The sequence below is a fragment of the Centropristis striata genome, chromosome 2, assembly GCF_030273125.1.
Source record: "Centropristis striata isolate RG_2023a ecotype Rhode Island chromosome 2, C.striata_1.0, whole genome shotgun sequence".
NCBI lineage: Eukaryota > Metazoa > Chordata > Actinopteri > Perciformes > Serranidae > Centropristis > Centropristis striata.
Window position 1 is genome coordinate 8,124,918 of NC_081518.1, and position 21,861 is coordinate 8,146,778.

At 37.3% G+C, this 21,861-nt stretch overlaps 2 protein-coding genes across 2 annotated transcripts in view; both read left to right on the top strand.

Annotated features, from left to right (window-relative positions):
• epha6 (eph receptor A6) overlaps positions 1–13,961 on the top strand; it is a 75,264-nt gene extending 61,303 nt beyond the window's left edge. Inside the window, exons 10-20 of the mRNA XM_059349031.1 lie at positions 57–219; positions 2,115–2,220; positions 4,538–4,608; positions 8,550–8,675; positions 9,804–9,989; positions 10,098–10,159; positions 10,269–10,478; positions 10,561–10,710; positions 10,798–10,991; positions 12,277–12,426; positions 13,140–13,961. Coding sequence (XP_059205014.1) covers positions 57–219; positions 2,115–2,220; positions 4,538–4,608; positions 8,550–8,675; positions 9,804–9,989; positions 10,098–10,159; positions 10,269–10,478; positions 10,561–10,710; positions 10,798–10,991; positions 12,277–12,426; positions 13,140–13,254 — 1,533 coding nt within the window. The 3' untranslated portion in view covers positions 13,255–13,961. The remainder of the gene's footprint in view (positions 1–56; positions 220–2,114; positions 2,221–4,537; positions 4,609–8,549; positions 8,676–9,803; positions 9,990–10,097; positions 10,160–10,268; positions 10,479–10,560; positions 10,711–10,797; positions 10,992–12,276; positions 12,427–13,139) is intronic.
• A 1,145-nt stretch (positions 13,962–15,106) lies between these two features.
• On the top strand, positions 15,107–21,224 carry arl6 (ADP-ribosylation factor-like 6). The gene is made up of 8 exons (XM_059358906.1): positions 15,107–15,338; positions 17,543–17,697; positions 17,849–17,910; positions 18,065–18,133; positions 18,254–18,348; positions 18,614–18,743; positions 18,857–18,912; positions 20,022–21,224. The coding sequence occupies exons 2-8, from the start codon at positions 17,578–17,580 to the stop codon at positions 20,045–20,047; spliced, it is 558 nt and encodes a 185-aa protein (XP_059214889.1). The 5' UTR covers positions 15,107–15,338; positions 17,543–17,577; the 3' UTR covers positions 20,048–21,224.
• The last annotated feature ends 637 nt before the right edge of the window (positions 21,225–21,861 follow it).

Sequence of the window (21,861 nt, forward strand, 5' to 3'; positions counted from 1 at the left end):
TGCTTTTGTTTATCATCTCTGGCAATCTCTGTCTTTTTCCCCACCCCCTTTTTTAGGAGCAAGAGCAGCTTAGCTACTCATCGACACGGACCAAAACCCCCAGCGTGGTGGTGACGGGCCTCAGACCCTCGACTGTCTATGTCTTCCACGTTCGCACTCGCACTGCTGCTGGCTACACAGCATACAGCCCAAACTTTGAGTTTTCTACTGCAGCTGAGGGTAAGACTGTGGGGGAGTGAGCATGACTGTATTGTGCCTTTGTTTGTGTTTATACTGGCTGTGTTTTACAGAGGAACTGCACTGCTGTTCAGTCATTACATCAGGTAGATTTGTGTTGAAATCCCAATGGATATAAAGTTTTGTTTTAAAACAATGCACAGGAGAAAAGGGGAGTTTTAAAGCCAGAGACGCGAGGTCATCGGTGTTGATCAACAACCTTATAAAATCCCTAGAGACATTTTATGGTCATTCTTCGCTATGGATCAGTGAAACTCATCAGTGCTTCTTCAGGCATGAGCCATTTATTTAAATGTTTATAAGCTCTGTAAGTTCCTGATGCACACATAACGCTCCGCTGATTCTAATCCTGAAATATGCAGGAATGCACATCCTCCTACAAGATAGACACTTAAGGTGATGAATATGTAGATGTCCACCTTCACATCCTCATACTCCCCATATGCCAGCGCATACGGCGTAAATCCATTTATATACTCGGATTGAGCTTCGACAAATGTGCTATCTTCTCTTTCACCTTATTCAACCCATACAGTAGTCACTCTCACATAACTTCACGTCACAAAATGCAGCGATCATACCTGTCAACCCTCCCGTTCTAAAAAAAAAAGAAATAAATGTTGGTGGTAGGCAGAACCGCTGGGTCTGTTTGATGCCTTTGCTACATTTCCCCTTCGGTAAAGCAGTTTATTTCATACTATATCATACATCAAATGTGTCTGTACAGAGTGGTGTAATTATTTATCAACCATGCTATTTCATTAGTAGTGTGTTATTTTTTATATGCAGCTGGGATAGTTTCTTGACACATCCCACTTCTTAAAGATCAATATGACTAAATATTTTAGAATTTCAGTGTGTCAGAGATGACAAATCCTGCATATTTATTTCTTGCAAAAAATAAGAAAGTGCCTAAGGCAGTGACCAGGAAGTTGTGTTGTTCAGGCCCTGAATTCAGAACAGAAGCAGAGAAATTAAAATAATTTTAAATGAGTTATTTATCTGATTAATATGGAAATGTGATTGCATCGTTCATAGATATGTTTAAGAAGGGAAACCTGAGTGAACAGGATATTATAAACAGACTGGTTGCCTTCCATTTCATTTTTAATACTGCTAAATATGAAGAAAGTTCAAGTAAATATCATTTTTAATCCGCTCACTGCGTTCTGTAAATTGCAACAGAAAAAGAGATTGCCTATGGTGCCAACCAGGCTATATAATACAACTGTCTGTCTTTTTAATTATTAACTTACAAGTAAATTCGCAAAGTAGCACAGATGGAGACAAGAGAGACGATGACGAAACCCTGCGAAAAATGTGCTTAACTGTGTTAAGCTAGCATTGCTTTATTTCAACCTAGCTAGTAAGCTAATACAAATGAAACATCTTCACACAAAAAGGCATTTAAAAAAGATTCGGACTTCTTCTCCTCCTCCTCTTTTCTTTTCTTTCAATACTGTGCACCGGAGAGCTTTGACGGCCATTTCATCTTGCGACATATATCAAAACATAACGTGTCTGTCACTTGACGTGACCTGACCTCTGTGACAGTGATCTGACAGTCTAAAGGGGGGCAAGGCAATGGCCACACATCACGTGACTCAGCGACACAAGTGAGAAAATGTCATTGTTTATCTGTTTCTTTATTTTGTTAATATTTATTATTTTCAAGACAGAACACGAAGCGAGGGCAACAATGGGCATCGAAAATTATTACTATTTTTTTTTTTCTCCCTCGAGGGTGACTGGCGGTGCCCCTCCAGCAGATGGCGCTCTAGGCGACCACCTATGTCGCCTGTGTCGCCTATGCCTAGAGCCGGCCCTGCTAACAGGTACTGATTGGTCTGGCTTTGCTCTTTTCTCACTTTCCTCAGATCCTGATATCGCTGATCAGGGTCAGGTCCTGGTGGTCGTTACAGCGTCTGTAGGAGGCTTCTCCCTCTTGGTCATCCTGACCCTCTTCCTCCTCATCACTGGACGGTAAGACCCCTCCTGTTTCTCTCCACTGCTGCCTTATGGTTAACATCACACACACACACAAACACACACACGTCTGCGCTTCTCTTCTCATAATCTCCAGAGTGACACTATAACCAGAAGTCTGTTAATGGACTCTCTTTTAGCCACCAAGCAGACACTCTTATTTTCCAAATGGCTGAACCAATTTTCTGCCTAATTACTCAGCATGTAATGCGTGTACCAGCAGTTTGCTCCATTCCATTAACTTCCACAGGTTAGCTCAGACCGTTGTCTTCAGCCCGCCTCTGGTTCACAGGGTTTTACCATTAGTGGCATTTTTTAATAAACAATGAAAAATGGCCCAGAAACTTTAAGGTATTTGTCTCGATTTTTGTATAATTATGATACAAGATGAAGTTATAATCTTTGATCACACAATTTTCATAAATCATAAGCTGAAAAAATCTGAACTTTGGGCTCATGCTGCAAAATTCTCGTAAATTTCTCTTAATATTTTCTCATAATTTTATATAAAAAATTATGAGAAGTCAACTCCAGATGCACCAAATGTTCTTAACCATCCAAATCTGCTATTACCAAGGATCGCTGAATAATGATTCCCACTTGATTATAATTGTGTGTTAGCCTAGATAAAGCACCCTAAACACAACAGTATAAGAGCAGGTGTTGTGTTGTGTGCAAATACTCTGGAACATGCCCAAAAATTGGAGGAACAATTAAAAAAGAAGCTGTAAGAAGAAGATGGAATACATCTGTAGTAAAATAAAAAATAAAAATGAAAGAAAACACGATTCTCGTGATATGAGTATCAATTTGGCATGACAGGGAAATCAAAAGCTCATATTTACAATATACACAACACAATTATGAAACATACAATTTTAATATAATTGTATGTATATCTTTTGCTCTAAAACACACATAAAAATGTTAACCTCTGAGAAGGGGAAAAATAAGAATCCCATGAGTGGTTGTCTGATCCTATTCTGTATGAGGTCTATTGTTTCTCACTTTAAAGAAAAAATCATTTCAGGCACTACGATGCGGTAGGTAGGTTTTTTTTTTTTGAGCTTGTCAAGTCAGATTCAGAAAATTCTGCGCTACACAAACTTGTTGTAAATCTCTTGTTTCAACTTGATGAATATCTCTCATTAATGGCCAGGTGCATGTTGGTGAGATTTATGAATATGAGAAAATTAGTGAATGCGGCAACTTGAAAACCGTATGCGCGTTCCTCCGAAGAACAAATCTGTTTATAAGAGGCCTCTTGCATGAGTTCTAATAAGATCTAATAAGATGAAGATGTGTACGTAGTCCAAATTTCAGCGCATACTAGTATTAAATATGGGATGTATTTCACTTCTGCTAATTCTGGGTTCTGGCCCTTTTGTCTGTCGTAAAATACTTCTAAATTTTAACAATCCCTCTCCTCATTTTCACCTGAAATATACTTGTAGAGCCTTGGAGGCTGTATATGTGAGCCTCCATCACAGCTAACCATATATCTGTCAGAAACCTTTCCCTGGACCTCCATTAAATGTTCTATAGAGATGTGGATGATTTTCATTTATGGTGTAAGGCTTCTCAGGCGCTGAGAATGGGCCACATAGGATCGTACAGAGGCAGAAGGAATACAGTATGTAAATGAAACTTGACAACACTCGCTTTACCTCTATCATTTCTCTTCGACCCAGGTCCAACAAATCAAAATATCAACACGGTGTCTTTTTGAAAAACTTGCTCATAAACTACTTTCATATAAATAAACTACTCTAAAGTCAAAAGTTGAAAAGTATCATGGTGGCATTTTCAAAGGGCAGCCTTCTTCTATATGGTTTGTACACAGGAGAAGAAAATTGTTCTTAATGCTGAATACTAGTCTTTGATTGCTACTTTTGTCCCGGCTCCTCCTCTCCACGGAGACTGAGCCTTGAAAGCCTTAAATTTGTGGGACTGTGAATAGGATAAAAGCTGGGAAATAGAAGAAAATAAAAAGAACCACATAAAGGCAAGAACAAAAATTGCTCTTAAAGAATGGGTTATACAAAAGAGGAAAATGGCTGTGTGTTTTTTTCCACCAGAGACCTCTTTGCAAACCAAAAGATTGGTGATGTGGCAGCAGTTCCTGCCTTCAGAACAAATGTTCACTTTTCCTGCTTTTGTCATGAGAGCAGTAAATAGGCTGATAATGTCAACTAATATATTGGGGAAAAAAAACTGAGAGGGTTGTTAGCACAGAGAGACAAGAAGACCGGGGGTGCTATATGCGGTGATGACTGTGATTCTAACTCTGTGGCAAACTGGTTCACCTGCACAGGTGTCAGGGGTATATTAAGGCCAGGATGAAGTCAGAGGAGAAGAGGAGGACTCGCTTCCGCAGTGGACACGGTACTGTATATCATGTTTTTTTTATTTTTATGAAGAACTTTTTTATTGCACCACTGCGAGTGAAACATACAGTAGCATCCATGTAACTGTTATAAACATAATCCCGTCCCCCCCCGCCCCCCTCCCGGCAGCATCCCTCCCCTGAACTAGTCAAACATAATCAAATGTCAAATGTTAACAGCATATTAGTGAGTGGCGTTCCTCTGTTCACAATCCAAGCAGTTTATCCTTTATCTGTGCAGCCGCACCTGACCAAGCCTCCAGAGTGGAGGCTTTGGCATTATTAATCCGTGCAGCGGATAGTTCCAGTAACACTATGTCATGAAAGTAAATCAGCCACTTCCTAGTACTAAGATCATGAGGTGGTAGCCATCTTTGCACTAGGAGTTTTTTGGCAACTGTGAGGCCGCTCAACAACAGTTTGCGCTGTTTCTCAATTATATGCAGTTGAGAGTCATCATTAAGAAGAAGTAGGATTGGATTACATGTTATGATGGTACCTAGTAATTCAGACAAGACTTTGGATACCCGGCCCCAAAAGGCCTGAACAGAGGGAGACTCCCACATCATGTCTGTAGCATCCTATTGCGTTAAGTTATAGATAGAGATAGAGATAGAGAGAGAGAGAGAGAGAGAGAGAGAGAGAGAGAGAGAGAGAGAGAGAGAGAGAGAGAGAGAGAGACTTTATTTATCCCAAGCTGGGAAATGACAGTGTAGCAGCAGCATGACACACAGAGACAATGACAACACAATTAAATAAAAAGAACAACCTTGGCATACTTCAAACAATAAAATATAAAAATACAATAAAATACAATAAAAAATAAAGTGTCTAAAGAAGGAGTATGTATTAAGGAGTAGAATAGAATTCCAGTGCAGAATAAATATGAATATACAGTATAAAAATGTTGGTGCTATGAAACAAATAATAAAAAACACATAAAGTGCATAGACAGTATGTAATGAACCAGACTATTATTTGTTATTGTACAGTGTGATGGCATGTGGCATGTGGTTGACACATAGTACAGCTTGGACTTGGTATCAGTTTCATGCGAAACCTTATATCATGTTTTTTGTTGTGAGTGTGTGTTTGTCTGTATTGCTTGTTTTTTGACACTGGTGAACTTGTATTTTTTAACCTTTTCAATTAAGCGTGAACGCCGGCTCCCTCAGTCAACTTTCTGTGTTTCCGAGGCTGCAGCAGGGCTAAATAATGCTTCAAAGTGAGGCTAAATTTTGCTGACGTATTTCTTATATTTGAATATTTCAGTATACTAGGGTACCTAAACAGCTATGGAATTGCATAAAATGAATATCAGTGGAAAGCTGAGACGCTTATGGATGTGTCTATTAATGTGTGATGATGTTAGTCCCCATATTGGCATTCTATTGTAGTGAGAGTTTTTTTATTTTTTTAGATTGACCTCTGTATAAAATGCCACTGTACATAACAGCCTCATGAAACTTTACAACCACATACTGGAGACCTAGAGCATTAAGGAGATGCAAAGTTTAGCAGCAGTTTACAAAACAAAAGTGCTCACCATCCAGTCGCCAAAAATTGAAATTCTTGCAGAAATCTCAAATGTCAAAAAAAAATTGAAAACCAAATCACAGCATGCATTTTTCTTTATAATTCCTCAAGGTCTTGGTGGCTTAACGTGGTACTTTGGAGGGATTTTTGACCATTTTTATTAATTTTGGAGTGGTCAAAAAGGTTAAATTTAGCTGATTAAGCTGAAGCGGTTAAGGATAATAAATGAATGTATGAATGGTAAAAAAAACTTATGAGACATAATTGAGTAAGGAAATGGGCATTATATACTTCATCAAAGTGTTTTAAGCCCTAATAACATAGAAGATTTGAATAACCAAAACACAAGGTTGATTACAAATTTATGAAAACTTGACAAGCTGCATCTCAAATTAATCTTCAACTTCCCAGTTTTCAGATGGTGCAACCATATCTACTGTTGACCTGCTGTCTCCCCCTAAAAATTTGCATCCACCAAAAAAAAAAAGACAAAAATGGGTCTATGATAGGGAGGGGTGTTGTGGAAGAAGACTGCATGTTCCAACTCCCAGGGCTTTCATTGTCACAGCTGTCACAGTTTGACTTTCAATTTCTTAATGCAGCTTTCATTACAAATCACCAGTCAAAACATCTCATACACCCATTATTGGATTGTGACTTGTAACTTGGGTAACCGCTGTTCCGTTTTACGGATTGCAGGATTGACCCAAGTGTGGTTCTACAATTACAGATAAAAACAGAGTTATTGATTGGCCCCACAGGGGAGGCGTATCATTCTTGGGGAACAAAATGGTGTCCTGTAATTTATAAGACAGTTCAGTGAGAGCCCTTGTAGGATTGATCTGAGGCCTGCGGGGACACGAGAGAGGCTCCTGAGACAAATCCAACCATTCTGTCATCTGTGGACCCGATTCGGGGATTTCTGATTGATCCAAGAAGACTGTGAATGAAAATATTACAGACCTCCACAGACACATGTAGTGTCTGTGTAAGCCCTGCGTGTTTGTGTGCACTACTCCTGTTTGTGTGTGTCTTCATTCTTCTCCTTCTCCAGTGTACGGAGAGTTGGACAGACTTTTGCCGCAGAATTATCCGGCCGGGCTTTTTCTTATTTTATAATCAGGGTCTAGTTTTACTCGGAGCACATGAAATAGAATGATAACAGTCTTACCAATAGAAGTATGCATTTATGAGCCTGTTTCTGCAGATATTATAAAAAATAATTTGAATATTTATAATCCTCGCCTCCCACGGCCTTTTCTTGTTGTCGGTTCTTTGCTGTTGTGTGCTGCGGAGGCATCACCTAGGCAGGGGATGCCAGCAGGCTCAACAAACTGTGAGAAAAGGCTTGTTCTATTATAGAGCTGAGCTGAGACACCCTGGAGACAGAGGTAGAGTGTAGACTCCAAACTGGAATCTATCTCATACGAAGCCTTCAACCCTCTACAATATGAGCTGACACAGCTATAAAGTACATTTAGTCCCCAGCTCATCTGCTCGAGGTGTACCAGGGGCTGCTTCAAGTTATCATTTGTGCCAGTCATCATGCACAGCGCTCACTGCAGCAGCGTCCCCAGCCTCAGCCAGCGAGGAGGATGCTGAAGCCTGGCTGCCTGCAATGTCTTTATACGCTGCTCTGGGGCATTTTCTCAGCTTTCTTTTTTTTTGCCGTTTTTCTCCATCCCTTGACGAAATAACAGAAAAACCTTACAGTATAATAGAAGCAAATACACCGTAAATTATGGTCTCATACAGTTGAAGCGAGCATCAACTTCTCTTGCACGGCCTCAACAAAAATTACATTACATGCTTCAACATATCAGAATTTACAGCAGGGCTGTAGTCCAAAGATAACGTCTTTATGCAGGCAACACATTCAAATAAAAATATTTCTACCGCTTTTTGAATAAATTAAACTAAATGAAGACAATGTGTGATAAAAAAAAAAAACACACAAAGAATAAAATGGGTGTAAAACATGTCTCCGAGTAGAATGAAAGATCTAATTTTCTACATAAATTAAAGTTGTGTTTCAGAAAAAGTATTTTTGGATCTTGTGGGGGAATCTGTGATTCACAACTGCCAACGCACTTAACTACTAAACGCGATGCAATCAAGCTCTATGGTACTTGATTGCATCGTGTTGCACAGGTGCTCATGTTATTACAACCATCTCTTGTATGTACAAAGGGATGCAGAAATAATCGGATCTGCATGTGCACCATGTTTCTGTTATCATTATTATTATACTGTAAGAGGAGCTAGAGATGCCAACAAACATCTGTAAACCTGTACGTTTTGCCGTGAAAGTTCCTGCAGATTATCTTTGTGTTTGAAATGATTGTGTGTCAAATTGTCCCGCATAATATAATGTGTAAATTAATTGTAATATATCTTCTTCCAGTCCCGTTCTCTGGGATAAAGACCTATGTGGATCCAGACACGTATGAAGATCCCACTCAGGCTGTGGAGGAATTTGCCAAAGAGATTGAACCGTCATATATATGCATCGAGAGGGTGATTGGTGCAGGTAAAAAGGATACATACATGTATAAACTGTACGTATACCAACGCACAATGTTTCAGGTGTCGTCTGTGTGCAAGAGGAACAAATCCTTATGAATCATGGTTATTTAGTGCATGTCGTTATCTTAATATGTTTATTTCCTAAGTTCCTATTTAGGGTTGCACAGACATATTGTAAAAATGTCCCAGTGATGGTTGTCTAGTGCCTGTGTTAAAGAAACGGGCACATTTTATGTTGAGTAACATTTAATTTTATAAGAAATGTTAAACCTCATAAAGTTCGAATTAAAAACTTTTACAGCCACTCTTAGCCAGCTGATTTTAAAGTAATTTATAGTATTGTACCTTAGGGGAGCAAAGTCGCTGCTGCTGACTATGAATAATAATGTTTGATGGTTCATTAAATTGAACAGATTGTGTCTACTGTTTGGGCCATGAGTAATTATGAAGGTGCCGCCTGTTCGTCGAGTTTCTGTAACTTGGGCGCCATCTGGTGGAGGCAGTGTGTATTTACACATCGTTAAATGGCACCTGCATTACAATGACGTGCGTTTCCACATTTAAGGTTTTAATTGATTAACTAACTGTCAATCACTATGTGTATTTCACTTGATTTCTTGAAAGGAAAAATATGCATTTATAGTTTACTATGAAAAAGAAATAATGAAATGGGCAATGGTTATTGAATATATATGTGTGTTATCAATATTTCATTGAGTTGCAGTAAATTTAACTGAGGTTGTCACAATACCAGAATTGTGAAATTTGATACAATACAAGTATAAAAATCTATACTCAATACCTCTTTTGACATCACAGTAAGAAGAAAATAATAAGATAAAGATTTTTTTTAATTAACAACCTGCACATAGTGCTGGTTGTTCATAATTCACTGAACACATATCGACACACAGTTAATTTTACTATATATTTATATACATACTTTTAAATTTTATTTCATACAATATCCACATTCAATTGTATTGAAGTAACTGAAGTAAAAAAATAATAAAATAAAGTAAAGTCTAAAAGTATGGATACTTTTGACAACCTTGAATTTAACACTGTTTGAAATAGGTCTTATGATATACGACAGATAGAGCCCCCTTTCTGTTTTGTGTTGTTTTGACAGGTGAATTCGGAGAAGTCTGTAGTGGTCGGCTGCGCATACCTGGAAGGATGGACATCGCCGTGGCAATAAAAACACTTAAAGGGGGCTATATGGAACAACAGAGGCGAGACTTTTTGCGTGAGGCTTCAATCATGGGACAGTTTGACAACCCCAACATCATCAGGCTGGAGGGAGTGGTCACCAGAAGTAAGTATATGTATCTGTCTGTGTTGGGTTTTTTGCATAAGTGTTCTTCAGCATCATTTCACAACTTTCTTTACTGTCTCTAAAATCCTGTTTTTACCTTTTCCTCAGGCAGACCAGTAATGATAGTGGTTGAGTACATGGAAAATGGAGCGCTTGATTCGTTCCTCCGGGTGAGAGGAATACATGTTCACAGACCTGTTTCCTAAATAACTATATATATATATATATCCTCTATACATCATATTTGTCCTCTCTCTGTCCTTGTCACAACCACTGCAGACGCGTGACGGGCAGTTCACAGTGCTCCAGCTGGTCGGCATGCTGCGTGGAATCGCAGTAGGCATGACTTTCCTTTCAGACATGGGTTACATTCACAGAGACCTTGCCGCTCGCAACATCTTGGTGGATGAAAACTTGGTGTGTAAGGTGTCCGACTTTGGCATGTCCAGAGTTCTCGAAGATGACACTGAAGCAGCCTACACTGCTACAGTGAGTATAATAAGACGGTAAACACAGTTAGGAATGTGGAATATCTCCTGAACGAGCTTATTCTGTGTTGTTTTTGTGTCAGGGAGGGAAGATACCAATACGCTGGACGGCACCAGAAGCTATTGCTTATGGAAAATTTTCCACAGTTAGTGATGTTTGGAGCTACGGTATCGTGATGTGGGAAGTGATGTCATATGGCGAGAGGCCCTACTGGGAGATGTCCAATCAAGATGTAAGCTGCTGATCACATTAAAACTGAAGCATTATCGACACAAAAACAATGTGATGTTTGTGTTTAACTTATTCATGTTCATCTCAGGTCATTTTATCAATTGAAGAAGGCTACCGTCTCCCAGCACCTATGGGCTGCCCCGTGACACTGCACCAGTTGATGTTGCACTGCTGGCAGAAGGAGTCTAACCAGCGCCCACGCTTCAACAATGTGCTCTCTTTCCTGGACAAACTCATTATTAATCCCAGTAGTCTGATCACTCTGGTGAATGATGTGCAGAGGTAAGTGTCCAGATATAAAGACACTTTGCCAAAAGGAGCATATTGATGTTTTTGCATGCTTTAGCCCACTCACTACAAGTTGTGTAAACTTCATAACTACTGTAAGGTTTTATTGTTGTCCAACTGTCCAGGCCTTTATTGCTTTCAGATTCTGTAGAAAATATAATTATCTTGCACTTTTTGTTTCTAAGTAACTAATGGGAATGATGATTTTTGAAACTGGTCCTTCATTCTTGAGCAAGTCTTGGTTAGACATTATACCAACCATACTGTATCAAAAAAAAAGTTGTATTTCTCTGTAGGCTCCTCTCCATAATGTTGTCGGACACTTTTATAACAATCTGAGCCTGTCAGTGGCAAAAACAAGCACTTTTTTTCATGTACATTGATGTACAGGACATTGCTGCCAGTTACATCACTATTGCTTTCAAAACATATTTTGTTCACTTAGACACACAAACATGTTATGATCCAGGTTGGAAAAATTCCAGAGGTTCTATTTAAAATGAGAAAGTGAAAAACATGTAAGTTTGTCAGCTCCCTTAAAGCATTATATTTTGTATATTTATGTGCAATTTGTTAGAATATCAAACCCAGAGGATAACCATGATGCTAATGTTAACATCTTGAAAAAGAGCCTATAAATTAAGTACAGCTATCATCAGACAGTAATAATGCAGTTTGACTGTGATTGGATACTATTTTAATGCTAAAGTCTGCAAGTTGATTTCATACCAATTCACAGTAAACTGAGACTGTTTTTCAGAGATGCAGTGTTGTGGGATGTAGTGGCATCTAGTGGTGAAGTTATAGATTGCAACCAACTGAATAACCCTCCATTTATCCCTCCTTTTCAAACCCTGTCATAGAACTACAGGTGTAAAAAAGCAACAACAACAAAAAAGGCCTCTCTCTAGAGCCAGTGTTTGGTTAGTCTGTTCTGGGCTACTGTAGGAACATGACAGGCTCCATTAAGGAGCTGCCTGTGTAGATATGAAGGGGGTATTCAAAGAAAATGCTATGATTCTTAGTGTATAATCACTTGAAACTAATAGAAACACAGTGTTTGAAGTTGTGAATATTAAATTCAATTTCTGCCAATTATCCTCCTAAATCCTACACACTGCTCCTGTGGCGCATGTCATGTTACGTGTTGGAAAATGATTAGTAATAACATAGTGTCTACACGGTTTGTCATTCAAAACCACAGGCAAAGAATTTTTAATATTCCCATGAACAATATACTAACTTCTTGTATTTCCTAACTTTCTGTTTGCTATCTCAGTTTCCCTGACTCCCCAGAGGACATGCCAGACTACCCTCTTTTCATCTCTATCGGCGACTGGCTCGACTCCATCAAAATGAGCCAGTATAAGAACAACTTCCTTGCAGCAGGATACACTACACTGGATTCCATTTCCACCATGAGTATAGAGTGAGTGAAGCAAATTATACAGAGTGCAGCTACAGTATTAGAAAGCATGCTAAAAGCAAACCAGCATCAAAGCAACAGAAAAATGGTGAAAATGTAAACAAATTGATTCCATAATTAAGCTTTGGGAAGAAATGTTCTCTAAAGTGTGTGTGTGTGTGTGTGTGTGTGTGTGTGTGTGTGTGTGTGTGTGTGTGTGTGTAACTATATTACTACTATTACTAGTATTGGTAACGCTTTATAATAAGGTCCTTAATAACCATTAATTAACAAGTAATAAGGCATTGTTCTCGCTTTAGATCCGGTAGTTGCAAAAAGCATAGTTAACTTATAATAGATGAGCAATAAAGTATATTTTAATATCAATAAACAAACAAAATAATATTAATAAAGGCATGGCAAAGCCATAATGGGTGGGTCATTGGTGTTTGTAATGTCATTATTAACACTTATATAAGCTTATAAACACACAATAATGTTAATAAGCATCTTGTAAGGACTTACAGGGGCCTTATTACTTGTTAATTAATGGTTATTACAAAGACTTTAATATAAAGCGTTACCCTAGTATTTTGTCCATCTACTCTAAATATAGTTATTGTTTATATTATTGAGTTATTTCAATGGGCTAGCAGGTTATATTCCCAACTGTATCATGTTTGTCACAATATAGAGGTAGATCTTCTGTTCAAAACTGTAAATCCTCTCCCCTTCAGCGACATCCGGCGTATCGGAATCTGTTTGATCGGCCACCAGAGGAGAATCATAAGCAGCATACAGTCTCTCCGCCTGCAGCTTCACCACATCCAACAGAGCGGCTTTCAAGTGTGAAACCATCGCACAAAGACAAGACTGTGTGTATACACACTGAGCCCGAAAAACAAACAAGACTTCCTTGGCATCATCATTCAACTTATTGCACAAACACCAGACTCTTCGGTGTTGCAGGTACCACACGCTGCTCAAGTGAGAGCGGTCCGCTGCTAGACACACATGCGGTCTAGTTAATACACAGTCGTCATCATCATCTGTTGGATCATTCTCAATACAGCCTCCACAACAACCAACCTCTGTCAGCGTTGGCCAAATGCGGTCTCTTTATTATCTCAGCAACTACTAGCATTCACTTGAATTTAGGACTTCTTTTCTCTAGTGTCTATTCAAGTGTTCACCGATACCTCTTCTCTTTCCAAGTGACAATCCAATGGTTTCTATTGACTTTGAATGGTCTCAAGTCAGTTACCTCATGACCAGAGAAGACGTGGAGAGGATAGAAGGTATGTTCGTGAATGGTACGGTATGTGATTTTAATAACAAGCTTTCCAGCTGGTTGAAGAAACAATACACGAGAAATAAAGATCGACAGAATGGTAAATACAATCATGTTTTTTGAACTGAAGACCGCTGAATGTCAAAAGATTTTATAGAAATGTATGTTCTATCCTCATGATAATGCAGTATGTCTTGTACAAAAAGTCTTGTGAAAGTTGTATGTTTTATTCAGTATGTTTGTTCCTTAATAAACAACCCTATTTTAATACTTAGTATTCTCTCAGACTTAAACCACCTCAGGCTTGAATATCTACCTCTCTTCAAAGTATGCTGTTAATTGCTCTTTGCTCACAGAAATTTACTTATGTCACTTTTTCACATAGACATTGCATTAATTTCCTGGAGACATGCTCTAACCTTAACTACTGATCCAAAAATCTGCCTTTTTTCCCCAATTTGTGACACGACTTTTGCCCCCAGTTGGACAAGCTGTCCCCTATTAACATGTCTTTGTCTGAAATGTGACCCCAAAGGTGGCCTGAGTCAGAAACACACACACATACACACAGGTAACCATGGATGTATGATCTCTCTCTCTCAAACACACACATGCACAACAACAATGTCCTCTTAATTGTCACTCAAGAGACTGACACGTTTTCTAGGCATGAAGAAGTGTCAGGTGAGTTTGTCAAATGGGTGCTTATGGTTGGTTATAGATGAAAGGCATGTACAGCCGAAGACAATGTGCTGTTTTGGATTTCTTTTCTTTTTTTTCCACAAAGGCTTACACTAAATAATTATTTTATTATCATTAGAACCTTTAATTGAGGCCATTGAGAGCAAGCTCTAATACAATGACAACTACTAATGCCCTGACCTGGACAATTAAAGTAGAATATATACATATATATATATATATATATAAATATGTATATATATATATATATATATATATATATATATGTGTATATATATATGTATGTATACATGTATATATGTATATATATATGTATGTATACATATATATATGTATATATATATATATATATGTATGTATATATATATGTATGTATATATATATGTATATATATATATATGTGTGTATATATATATGTATATATATATGTGTATATATATATGTATATATGTATATATATATATATATATATATATATATATATATATATATATATATATATATATATATTCTACTTTAATTGTCCAGGTTAAATTATATGTAACATAGACTTTTTTTGCAAGAAGTAGGGGGGTCGACAGTTATTTCTTTTCTTTTCTTTTTTGTTTTTGTTTTGTGGGTTTTGTCTGTTTGGAATGTTTTTGCTTGTTTTTCTTTATTTTTATTTTTTATTATTTTATATATTTTTTATTTCCTCCCTTTACTGTCTGTATTCCCTTTCTTTACTGTCTATCCCTTGTTTGGCCTGCAGGTGGCAGTCGTGAGTCAGCACACTGGTCTCCCAGCAACAACTGTAAATAACTCGGTGTTTCTGCTTGCTAGAGAGCATCAGAGAGTAGAGGAGAAATGAATGAAACACTGGTTTGACCCTTGTCGTTTAATGAACTAGCTTTAGGGAGTGTTAAGCGCATCCTGGAAGCAAGACCCCAAGGCTGAATTACAGGTAGGATCCAGCTCTACAACACACGTTAGCAATATCGTCACCAGCTAACGTGTTAGCTACAACGGGTAACATTTAGTGATACGTTACGCAACGTTAGTTAGGTTTTAGACACGTTTAGCTAATTTCATGCTGCTTCGTGTTTCTGGCTGTTTTGTAAAATTGGCGATATAAAGCGGCGCAGGGGAATACTCTAACGTTAGGTAGTAGTTACTGTCCATGCTAACCCAGCAAGCTAAAGTAATTAACCGATATAACAGCAGGTAGCAGCTGAGCGTTAGCTACGGCTAGCTAGCACCAGTCACAACAGGAGATTAACTAAATAGCTGTTAGGGATAGTTAATTACGTTAGAAGCTGCTAAGAGCTCCCTAAGCACGTTAGCTTGAGCTAACGGTTAGTAAAATAAAAGTCTTCGAGCTGATAGCTGCAATGTGCCGTAGCTACATGTCGTCACCCTGTTAAAATAATCGCCTAAGTCATTTTTTTTTCAAGTTTTGCAGGAAACACAAAATACTTCACCAAAAGTGTAACATATGCCATTTATTGATCATTTCACTCAAAGGATGTAACAAATGATGGCTATTGGAATAGTAATAACACTGTGTGTAACTTATGTAACTAAGAAATAAATGACTTAGGCAATTTTTTGAACATGCCTTTGTGACTAAAGCAAGATATGGTAACACTTTATTTTGAAGGGGTCTACATAAGAGTCCATCAAGCCTGTCAGAAACATGACATGACAAGTATCATGAGCATTAATGTAACTTCAAAGTGTCATAAATGTTCATGACACATCCCATGTCATGTTTATGACACGCTCATGTCACTGTTATGTAGACATCTTAGAGTAAAGTGTTACCAATATTAGTGTCAACAATAAAACACTGATAAACTAAACTGATAACTAAACAATCTCCCTCTAGCTCTTGTTTGCTGGGTTCTTATCTGATGCCTATGAATGTGGCAAATTGTCAAAGAAGTGATGATTTTAAAGGGGTAAAATCACATGATCTGATCAACTGAGGATGTAGGCGATTTTACCATAGGTGGCCGGCATCACGAAGAGATGACTTAGACAAAAAAAAAACAATTTTGACAAAACTTAGCACAGTGTGACGATAAGTAACATAAACGTCTTCAGTCAACGTCATCGACAAATCGATTAAATGTCGTATGGTGTGCTAATTCAGAAGGGAAACTGGTTTCTTTAACAAAATGTCTGTTCACTGATGATCACAGATTTGCCACAAAGCAGAAAAAGCAAAGAGGAGAGGACCTGCCAGATGACTAATTTCAAATTAGTGGCAATATTGTGTGCATGTTACCATACTGTATTTGTTTCTGGTATCTTACTTCAGAAATAAAAATATTAGGAGGTCACCTGAGAGTATAAACCAGAATATAAAGCAGTTCAGAAGTGCAGAACAGTGTCTCTGATATCTGCCTCGGTAGAGGTGCTGATGTAAACCTATAGACATATGAACTGCTTTCTGTGTAAGAGATGCTGTAATCTAACTGTTACAGCTGAAGGGACCCTTTTCTATCACTGTGTAAACTGACAACAGCAGACTAAGTGACATGTTTAATGGATATTTCATATTATATTCAATGCATAACAATAACAATACAGAAAAACCAATAAACTATTGTTAACCCACATTTTGAACACACACAACTACGAAAAGTTTTTGTAAAAGAGCGATTTGGATTCATTTTTCATTAAGTTGCATTACTTTTCACCACACAATTATTTGTCTTTATTATGTTTGTATTAAAATAAATATACAAAATTAATCAACTTTTAATCAACTGTCAACTTTTTAAATTTATTTTTTATTCAAATGTAATATTTGCTTCTGCCTGAAGCTTGGCTATTGCTCTATTAGCTATACTATATGTTTTAGCCAATCTAATTCAAGGTATTTAGCAAAGAAGGAAGGCTCTGTGAATATGGCTTGGGTTCATGTCTTCACTATGCACTTATTCTGTGAGTTTAAAAAAATATATATATATATATACTTTTTCTTAAACTCACAGAATAAGTGCATAGTGAAGACATGAACCCATAAAATACTTTATATTAGTATTTTATGTCTTGACTGCAAAAGTTGTATTGAACCCTTTAAAATCAAGCTTGTCTCGCAACCCCCTGTGAAACTTTTGCAACCACCATTTTGGTAAACGTTGTGGCTTTTTCTTGTAGATCAGACAGGCAGCTGATGATTTGCTGGCGAGCCAATGGGGCTGTTTGACAAGTTGGCAGCATGGCTGGGGTTGAAGAAGGAGGTGAATGTGCTGTGTCTCGGCCTGGACAACAGTGGAAAAACCACCATCATCAACCAACTCAAACCCTCCAATGTATGTCTACCAAATGCTTTTCGTGATGACAGTGATGTTACAAATTTATGAAGCATTATCATGAATTTTTATGGTTAACTTTGAAGAAATTAGTTTAATTTGTACTCCCTGTTTAGGTTTATATTTACACTATTCTGCATTTATCTTCCAGGCCCAGGCACAAGACATCGTCCCAACTATTGGCTTCAGCATAGAGAAGTTCAAGACATCCAGGTGTGTGCTGAGCATAAAATAATAACTTGTTGGACATTTAATAAAATCATGTTGGAGATATTTGCACATATGATGTTGTGTTTTTTCAACCCTATCTAATCAAAGTGAGTGCATAAAAGTTATATCTCTTCTATTCTCTTTTCTCTTCTTGTAGTCTTTCCTTCACAGTGTTTGACATGTCTGGTCAAGGCAGATACAGAAACCTTTGGGAACACTACTACAAGTGAGTGTGCTAGTGCTAAAAAAAACCCAACAACAACAAAAAACAAAAACCACAAACCTATTTGCTGTTTTGCTGGTTTTATATACATATTAATCCCTGTGATCTCTTTGTATTTCTCAGGGAAGGCCAGGCTATCATATTTGTCATTGATAGTGCAGACAAACTGAGGATGGTAGTAGCCAAAGAAGAACTGGACACATTACTAAACCATCCTGGTACGCTTATGTGCATTTAACATGAACTTGAACATGGTTTTGAAGTCTCTTTCTTGGGCTTTTTAAAGTCTAATTTTATTTAATCTTTGTGTAAACACAAGTGTTAATATTTAAGGAAAAAATAGCACACATTTTGTTTGACATATATTTTATCATTTTTTTCAAGTTGCCTTGGTTTCATAATATTGCTCCTCATTAGCAGAACTAAATGACTGTGACTTATAACACTAACTTTCCGATATCATCCCTCTCACCCTCACTTCAGATATTAAACACAGGAGGATCCCCATCCTGTTCTTTGCTAACAAGATGGATGTCAGGGACGCTCTGTCTTCTGTCAAGGTCTCACAGCTGCTCTGTTTGGACAGCATCAAAGACAAACCCTGGCACATCTGGTACGAACATACATGCACATGTGTCTATTTTTGTATCCCATGATGTGAAAAAGCATATGAAGGGTTGTTTTTGGTGTAGCTCTTTTCAATTTGATGTTTTTGATTTGTTTCAGTGCCACTGATGCTCTGAAAGGAGAAGGTTTACCGGAGGGAGTCGACTGGTTACAAGGTATGATGACAGTTTCTATGAATGAAAGTAAGAGTGGGAGTGTAAGGGTGAGCTGAGCTCACAGTGCAGTTTGGTTGACGTATTATTCATTTTTAAGTGTAGAATACATCCATGTCAAACCACATTTCACCTACTGACCTACTTTTATACGGTTAGTTTAATAAAATGTTCCATATGTAGATTTGTGTGTGTATAAGCACACAATAACGGCAACAAAACACCTGCTCCATTTTATTTCACATGAAATCGTCTCAGGGAAGCAATCTTTCATCTATGGTTTATGTGTATTTTACAAAAAAAGTAAAATTTGTTTTACTGTGTTATGGTCTTAGATTGGTTGAATAACTTCAAGTTTAGCCACCAAACGCAGACATGACATCATTTTCAAGACGTGTTGTTGGATGCTGTAGTTTTTGTATTTATAATTGTGATATTTCCAAGGATACATTTATATTTCCATTAAAGTTTAATATTTTCTTCCCCATTTCAATCAGTAACAATTATTTTACCGTTCAATTCTGTAAATGTATAGAATTTGTTTTTCATCTACATCACAATGGATTATGTGTTTGTTGTCATGCATATATGTGTATAACGGAAAGATACACTGCACATAACTTTGTATTAAGTCTATATCAATACGTCAACATCATTTTCTTTTCTTTTTATCATGTTTAACGCACTCATTCAAACCCTTCCATAGATCAAATCATACAGTGAGTACTGTGTGTTTAATAAGTGTTGTGTTATTTATTGTGTTGCTGCGTAGCTGTAAAAGATTGTGTTCTAACTGGAAAAAAAACTCCCCCCATCTATTTCCTTGTGTTCCTGCGACTTTGGTCTTAAAGTACCTGAGTGAGCCACAAATTATTGTGAACTAACAGTTCATTATATCTAAAACCCATAACCTACAGCCTTTATCCTTCCTATGCATCTCCTGATTCACCCAATAAGAGCGGTGCTGTTGTCCACTATCAAATTCATAAAGCAGTGCTCCACCTGAAGTCTGTCCCTGAAGTTCCTTCATTATCAGAGACAGTGGTACTAAATATGTTTCTATTGCTTTTTAAATAACTCTAACATAACTGCATTTTCTCATATTTTTCCAGATCAAATAAAAACATTGAGAACGTGAGGGCATGAAGATGGACACACCAGAAGCAGCAGCATCCGAGGAAGTCTTTTCTAAAAGACGTGTTGACCCTGTTTTCAGAGGTACCATGGGATAGTAATGTTTTTAATGGGTTATTTAGATGGTTCTTGGATGTTTTCCTTCTCTGGTACCAGTAACACCAGTAACAATGCATCCACTGACACGGCTGAGTCAATGAGAAACGTCCAAATTGGCAACTTTAGCACATTCATTTTGGGCAAATCCATCCAAACATTATGGGTTTAAACTGATAAATAAAACTGCAGTAAAATGGTAAAATATGTATTCAATTTCTATTGATATTTTCAATTGTTCACAATGAACTACAGCTGCTCTGCTCTTACATAAGTTATTGTGTTTGGTGCTGTCTTCATTTTAGGGAGCATAAATATTTGGGATGTCTTGTAGAAAAGACATATTGATGCTTGGTTTATTTTCTATTTTATTTTCCATGTATCTGACAAACAGGACAACATATTTCCCAGCTGGTTAATTCAGAACGACACCAGTGGAGTAAACTCTTTCTCTGCATCCACTGGCTCACAATTACCAAAATTATACCAATATTATTACACATAATGGGTTCACATGTGAGAAGGCCTGTAAGGAATGTCCTTTAGAAATTGTTTCCACCTGTGAAATATGCCAAATGCTCCATTTTTTTCTTATTTTCTTATGTCTCTCAGGGCCTCTGTAGATACATTATTATTTGTGCTTGAAGCTTCACATCAGCAGTTCAGTTAACTATCATTTTTTCTTAGGCAGAAGCAATTTTTCTGGTATTTGTTTCATACATTCGAGTGCACAGCGCCTTTGTCAAACTTGCATTTATAGGGCCATCTCACTGTCACATTAAAAACAAAGAGTTACTGTATATTTACTTCAGCTAATACTTCATTAGTTGTACATATTGTTAATTGTGGCTAAGTGTACATGTGTAGTTAACTTAGCTGATAAAAACGATTATTAAATGAATGTCAAGTTAGTTTGCTTAAAAATCAAAACATGTCTTTACAAAGCTATTTTTCAACCAGTGTTTTTATCTTTGCCTTATTTCATTGCTCAAAGAAAAAAAATACAATCAAACAAGCTGCTTCATGTACTTAACTCTGTACTTCAGTGATTCAAAGGCAGACAACCAAATCATGTGCTCAATCTGCACACAGTTTTTCTTGCAAGCTTTTGATCCTCTTCTTTGGTCTCCGACTGAAAGCTTGCATTAAAAACAATTTCTGTGCAGATCAGAGTGTGTGGTTGCTTTTTAGTCTTCGTGCATCACCTCAGCCGAGCTGTACTGTAGCAAGTGAGAGGTGTTTCCATGTTTTTGAGTAATTTCAAGGCAAAAAGGAACAACTGACAAAAAAGTATGATAACATATTTAATATAATAGTGTTTTATTTTATATACTCTGTTGTATCGTGTTCATAAATGTCTCATCTGTAAACCTTTTTTGTGTAGCACAAATCTGACAACATAAGAAACTAAAATAACACTTTGTAAACAAAGATTATTTTCCATAATGCTGAATATAGACAAAAAATAGGGTACGATCACTGATGGTGATTTTACCCTATTTTTTGTCTTCTTGCAGTCCTGCAGCCTGTTGCAAGAGCTGTGTGTAAGTTATGATGTAGAGTTTGTACGTTAAGCTTTATCAATGCTTGGTTACACCACAGAAGCAATAATTTCATAAAAGAGAATAAGAAACTTGAAAAAAATCTTGACAATCCAGGATAAGGTTGTCGCCTACTACAAATGAACCACATAGTTATCCTCAAGGTATCTGAATGCTCATG

Bases quoted from the DNA above. Each gene is read 5' to 3' on its own strand.
- arl6 (XM_059358906.1), top strand. From the start codon at position 17,578: ATGGGGCTGTTTGACAAGTTGGCAGCATGGCTGGGGTTGAAGAAGGAG. The intron at 17,911-18,064 runs GTGTGTGCTGAG...CTCTTCTTGTAG, and splicing joins GAGAAGTTCAAGACATCCAG to TCTTTCCTTCACAGTGTTTG. The intron at 18,744-18,856 runs GTACGAACATAC...GATTTGTTTCAG, and splicing joins GACAAACCCTGGCACATCTG to TGCCACTGATGCTCTGAAAG.